Consider the following 6,678-nt stretch of genomic DNA (forward strand, 5'->3'; position numbering starts at 1 on the left):
TGAGTGAGGCCTGGTTTCATGGGGTCGCTGTTGGGCACCAACTGTATGCCTTCCTTGGTGAATGGCTGCTCCCTGTGGTGGTGGAGAGACCTATCTTGCCTGCACAGGGGCCCCATCCCTGCCTCAGCTGCTGTCTGTCACCTCCTCAACTTGATGAGATATGCAGCTCTTTGGAGGGGTGAGGTCCCCTCCTGCAGAGGTCTACTGACTGTGCCAACCCTGGCATGTTGCAGATGCTTTATTCACTTTGTGACTTTGTGTCACAGACAGGGTTCATTTTGTCCCTAGGAAACCACTTACCTGGAAGCAGAGACCAGCACACCTGCTGCATTTTTGTGGTGCACCAGCAGGATCTCAGGACTCCAATGAGACCCACCTAGAAAAAAGAAAAGTCAGCCCCCACGGGTACAGGCATTTAGATGTTATCGAGATGGCTGGTAATCTTTCAGAATCTAAAGTTGTTCTTCAAAGTCAGCAATAAGGGCTGGGGTTGTGGTTCTGTGGTAGAGTACTTGCCTAGCATGTGTGAGGCACTGGGTTTGATTCTCAGCACTGCATATAAATAAATGAATAACATAAAGGTCCATCAACATCCAAAAACATTTTTTTAAGTCAGGAATAAGATCTAAATTCTTACAATGCTCAGATGTGAGTTAAAGAAATAAAAGGGGCGAGAGAATCAGGTACTCACTTACAGGTACGTGCTAGGAGAGATGGCAGTTTGCAGAGACCACAGGTTCGCACCTACAGAAAACCAGTCCCCGGAGCAGGTGGGAAAAGTGCGTCCTGGAAAACTCCACTGGCCACGTGTAAATGAAGAGTAACGCCTTCCTCCCTTTGCTCTTCCTAGATTCATTCGTGGGCGGCGTGATTGGCCTCATCTTTGCATACATCTGCTACAGACAGCACTACCCGCCGCTGGCCAACACGGCCTGCCATAAGCCCTACGTCAGCCTGCGCGTGCCCACCTCGCTGAAGAAGGAGGAGAGGCCCACGGCGGACAGCGAGCCCAGCTTGCCCCTGGAGGGGATCACCGAAGGCCCCGTATGATGAGTGTCCCGGGAGATGGACGCTGAGCCCCGGGCTCGCTCTTCCCCCCAACGCCGTAACACGGTGGCAGAGGTTTTCTGTAGTGTGTTTCTCATCCATTATTTCTCCAAGTTTCCCTTCTGCTTCCATTTTGCCGACGGTCTTCGTGCCACTCTCGAGGTCTCCTTTCAACGTTTTCGAGTTTGCAAGGTCAAGACACCGGAAGCGCTCTCTGAAGACCAGGGAAGGGCTGCAGGGGCGGGTGGGCGTGGCTGGCCGCTTCCCTCCACCTGGTGTTCGCCATAGCGATCGCCTTCCTCCTCCTTCATGGTTGTAAATCACAATAAAACCTCCCACCTGGAAGACGCGCGTCCAGTGTGGCGAAGTCATTCGCAGCTGCAGGGGGTTTCACAGCGTAGCCCAAAGCCAGCTCTGTCCATGGGGGTCCAGCGGCTGCACCGGGGAGCAAAGGCTCCCGTCCCAGCGCGTGTCCGTGAAGTGGGTGTGAAACGCAGAGCGAGGGTCTTAGCATTCCCCGCACTTTTTGCATCACTTATTTAGAAAGATTTGAGCTGAATACCTCCATGCACAGACCTCTGCCAAGAACAATAAAAACAAAGAAGCACGAGCGCTTGTGTCAGCGGGGAGGCCACGGAGCTCCGGGCTCTGGGTGCAGGTTCTTCCAGCCTTACCATCTAGGTCTGGGAGCCTGTGCTATAGCTCAGCCTCTTACAGAAAATTCCACTGCACCCAGGGAAGGTGCCACTGATCTCCCAGATGGGAAAATCAGTTGCCACCTAAGGGTGTGGCTGCATGACCCCTGGAGGACAAAGGCAGCTCCAGGGCGAGAGGTTCCTCTACCTCCTGTAGGTCAGCTGCTCATGTGTCAGTTTAGAGCCAGCAGGTGTCTTCCCTAGGTCATCTCTACTGTGAGTCGGCCCTGGAGCCATGCACCACCTTGTGAAGACCTCCTTCAGTGGACTCCAGTCCTGTCCAGCTGTAGTGCCTCCAAACTGCTTTCGCCCAAAGCTGCCATGATGGTCTCACAGGTGTGGGGAGGGAAGGGAGGGCCCCAATTGACGTCCATCAAGGTCAAACCATTGACTTGTATCCATGACAACAGCTAACAACTTTGAGAGCAACTTCGAAAATGAATGAGAGGTATTTTAAAAGTTAGATCATAGTCAGTCATAACATGTAACTTTAAATCCAGATCTAAAATTCGTATAAAATTACAAAATTAATAGGTAGTTAATAAAAACTACAATGTTCAAAAATAGAAATGTGGGAAAAGGAACTACCATGGGGTGGGGGTAGGGGGGCAGCCCGATATGTGCTTACACTTTTTGATTCTAGTTTTTTCTAAGTTTTGCAATATTAAGCAGAAGGAAGAGTTAGACTTAAGTTAATGGTCAATTAAAATTCTGGACCATGAAGTGGAAACTTACTATCCATACTTAACATTTTAAGATTAATGGCCAGGAAGAACTCTGCAAAGTAACAAAAAACCAGAATATTGTTAATGCTGATCATTAGACCAAAGGCCCCCAAATAGGCTGTGTAAAAGCTTTGATTAGAATTAAAAAGGATGTGACAACATGAACGTGAGGCAGGATCCTTGGGAGCCATAGTTAACAGCATACGCCAGCCCACAGAGGCAGGTGTTTTGTGGGTCCATATGTTTTAATTTCATGCTCTATTAATGTGAAGGAAATATAATGCCCTAATGCACAGAAGAAATGGCTGAGGGTGAGGGCATTTGTCCCCAGTCCCTGATCCCTTCTGGATGTGAAGGGTTACCAGTCAGTCTCTTGGTGAGGCAGGTGGCACAGGAGGGGAGGGGACAGAGCCCACCTTGGAGCTGTGGTGTGCAAGGCTTCTCCTGCCTCACTGTGTGGACACACTCAGTCCTCACTAGAGGCAGCAGCCACAAGGTCAAACAGCTCCTGGGACTAGGAAAGGAACACAGGGAACAAGGGAGGCTGGGAACAGCAGGTAACTAAAGAGCAACACTGGAGAAATGGTGCTCCAAGTTGTCCCTGCCAGATCCCCAGATTTTTAAAAAGAAATCAGGAACCTACATTTTTATGCAGAAGTCCTTGCTTTTATCACAGGCAGCTATCCATTGAGATGTTTTAGGATGTCACTAACCAAACATCTACCTGAAAGCAATTTGATCAGTAGGTTTTGTTAATATAAAAAATCAAGAGGTAGATGTCTCAAGGATGCCCAGCCTTTTCCACCTCCTTGCTCCACCATCTCAAGTATGCCAGTGATCCTCATGATCACATGGTGGCTGCAGCATTCCCAAGAATCACATCCTTATCTAATCCTGCCTAAAGATAGAAAGGAATCCAGTCCTGTGACAAGATAATTCTGTTTGTGGGTCTCTTTTCATTAAGAAAGGAAATATTTCCCTGAGAAAAGTCCCCTTTGCCTACATTACCTAGAACTGTTACATAGCCTCCCTTAGGAAGGCAATGGTGCTTGGAAAAGGGAGTCTCCAGCGTCTTCAGGCTTTTTGTAGGAGGTGGATTCTGTCTGTTGGGAAAAGAACTAAAGATTGGCTGTTGGGTGGATAAACCGCAGTGTCTATAACGAAATCCAATTTAATTAAAATACAAACAAAAATGGCACATATATGTGCAGAGCCTGCTGCTTTCAGGCCTGTCGGGGTCACATGACTTCTTGGTAGGTTGGAATGTGAGCTAAGGCTCTGTCAATCCATTGAACCCTGTTGGGTCACCGCCTTCTAAAGAGCTCTTAGAACTTAAGCCACTTAGCTTCTCTTCCAGGCCTATTCCATTCCCTGGAGGGTTCTGGAACATTCTTCCACCAACTGTTTTTGGGACTCCATTCCTGTCTTTCCGCACACCATTCCCTTGCCTCCCTTCACTTTATCACCGTGGCACATCCCATTCTTGCAGTGTCGGTGGGTCCTTGAACCCTAACCTGCTCCCTGATGCTCTCCGGAACTGACCCCCTTGGGAGTCTCCCCCTTCACTGGAGAAGTACCCATACAGGGTAGGGCCACCTCCTACAAAGAGCACCGCTGCCTTCCTAAGGGGGCTTATAACAGCTCTAGCCACCCAAGCTGACTGGTCAAAAGGGAGACAGCTGGCCCAGGTGGGCCAGTCTCGGCCTCACTCCTGGGAGTTGGAGCCCAGTGTGGCTACCTTAAAATTAGACAGCATTCTAGAAAAGACACAGCCTCTAGTTCCAGGGACCCCAGGGAACCCCCACTTCCTGCCTTCCTGAGAGGGTTGGTTCCTCAGCTCTTCCTGTGAGCCACCCAGAGCCTATCAACGCAGCAGTTCTTTTTACCAGAGTTGCTTTCTGTCACTTAACAACTTCTAAATAATTTTAATCTCATCAGCCCCAGCTCCACAGACAGGGAATCTACAGTGGGCTGCATTGATGACCTCGGGCTTCAGAGTCTCTCCCAACTTTCAAAACCGAGTTCTCTTAAGGTTCGTCCCTCTACCATGCAAACCCCAGCTGAAGGATCCAGAGAATTCCTGGCTGTCTGTCACCTCAACTGCAGTGCCCCAGGTCTCGCTGATCCCAAACTCTGGCACACACCCAAATCAAAACACCCAGCAGATAAATGAGGAAGACCCGACATGGGGCTTTGATCTTGTTCTCCAATTTGAAACAAGCAAAACTAACATTTTCTTGAGTTTTGAAAAGTGAAATGTTAACTTCAGTGTAAAACTTATCTCTTTGTTTCCTGTAGTGCTGAGATCAAGCCCACGGCCTCTCTCCCTAGGCTAGCCCTCTACCACTAGCTACACCCCATCCAGATGTGCCAGGGTCTTAATGATGAAGCATCTTTGGGGAGTGATTTTTCCCCTGCGTGTGTTCGTGTTCATGCCTTTGGACTTGGCTGGGCACATCCCATGGCTACCGAGTGTGGCTTTTGTTAAACAGAGCTGTGAACATATTGGAAAATGGCCTTGGTCACCTGTGACTACAGTCATCCTAGCACAAAAAGTTCAGTCTCAATTAGGATGAACAATTCAAAGTAGCCTACATGGCTACTGCTGTCTGGGGGGGGGGGGGCCGGGAACTGGGGAACTGGCATTCCAGGGTGGTTTTTGTGTGAGGGGAGAGGAAAAGAAGAGAGGGCCTAATACCAGTGTTTCCCATGGAAGTCTCACTGAATTGGTCTAGCTTTGCAAATTAACACATTCTAAATTCCCCTCGTAGAGATTCAGAACACACAATGCCTAGCGAAAGCTCTGAGAAGTCCTACAGGAATGAAACTGACCCTGAAGCAGCCCCCATCTTACCTCCTGGCACCTCTGGTTCGGAATGGGGCCAGGCAGCCCTGCTCACAGCTCTGCCTCTAACAGCTCCACTCCCAGGAGCCTCAGGTTCTGTTGCTTTAAAATGGGGTGACATCAGCCTTACAGGATGCTATTGGACTTTTTTAAAATCAGGAATGTAAAACATATTGGGCCATGACAGTGGTGTCACACAGGGGAGCATTAGGTCAAATTCAGCTCCTACACCTCAGTATCACTGCAGAAACTCTGAGGTCCCTTGAGGAAGCCGCAGAGCAGGCAAGCACCCTGGCGGTCACCTCCCTGGGGTCCATGCAGGCTGACGCAGCAGAACACCACAGGCTGGGCGGTGTGAAACCACAGGTTTAGTCTCAGGGTTCTGGAGGCTGGAAGTCCAACATCACAGCGCCTCCAAGTTTGCTGTCGGCTAGGACCCACTCCATGGTCCAGATGCCCTTCTCATCAAGCTCACGGGCTGGAGGGAGCAAGGGACCCTCCGCAGCCCCTTTGCTCAGGGCGAGGGCTCCACCCTCCTGACCTAGCCACCTCCTAAAGCTGCACCTCCTAATACTGTCACCTTGAAGGTTAGGAGTTCCACCCATGAACTTGGAGGGGGCGATGTAAATACTGAACGTAGCACCCCTAAAAAACGAAGAGCCATTCTAATCTAAGCCAGGAGCGGTCCTGCAGCGGCAATGACGTCATCGAGTACCCAAGCCCAACTGCGGGAAGACCCTGGGCCAACTGCGCTGCGGCCGGTGGGCGGTGCTGCAGTTTACCCACGCGAGAAGCCCAGGTTTCCCCTAGAAGAGGTTGAAGTATTATCCCCGTGAAGCCCCCCGGGTCTGTAAAAAGTTAGATCTCTGGGAGGTTTGGTGGAGTCAGGGGCTGCGGCAGCCACTGCTGCTGGGGGGAAGGCCACCCCACATGGGAAAGCAGGCAGAGACCCTCCGAGGGCCAGGGAGGGGATCCACACCCCCAGGCTTGCTCCTCCTGAGGCCTCCCAGGGGCAGGCAGGGTGGGAACCCGGCAGAGCCAACCTCGGCCACCCTGGAAGAGGCCCAGCTGAGCCAGCCACACTGCAATTGCCGGGAAAAGCATTAAGTCAGAAAAACCCAAGAAAAGACTGGGAGGCTCTGAGCCTCCCCCAAGGGCTGCAGAAAGTCAGATCCACCTGGGCCGACCCCGGGAAAGAGCGCTGGAAGCAGCCCAGGTGCAGAGGTTGCCTGGGGCTGACGCTGGGGCAGGGCCGGCTACAGTGTACGGCTTCCAGACACAGCCCGCAGTGGTTTAAAAAGAGGAATGACATGCAGGATGTCTGTCCTGCACAGGGTCTCCTCAACTGATAAAAATGGGTGGGGAG

At 51.0% G+C, this 6,678-nt stretch overlaps 1 protein-coding gene across 2 annotated transcripts in view; it reads left to right on the forward strand.

Annotated features, from left to right (window-relative positions):
• The window catches only part of Plpp4 (phospholipid phosphatase 4), a 112,949-nt gene extending 111,647 nt beyond the window's left edge, over positions 1–1,302 (forward strand). The window contains exon 7 of one of the 2 annotated variants that reach the window (XM_048791312.1): positions 851–1,302. In XM_048791312.1, coding sequence (XP_048647269.1) covers positions 851–1,050 — 200 coding nt within the window. In that variant the 3' untranslated portion in view covers positions 1,051–1,302. The remainder of the gene's footprint in view (positions 1–850) is intronic. The other variant, XM_048791313.1, reaches the window with a different exon arrangement.
• Positions 1,303–6,678: the final 5,376 nt, after the last annotated feature.

The sequence above is a fragment of the Marmota marmota genome, unplaced genomic scaffold (genome assembly GCF_001458135.2).
Source record: "Marmota marmota marmota unplaced genomic scaffold, marMar, whole genome shotgun sequence".
NCBI classification, from domain to species: domain Eukaryota; kingdom Metazoa; phylum Chordata; class Mammalia; order Rodentia; family Sciuridae; genus Marmota; species Marmota marmota.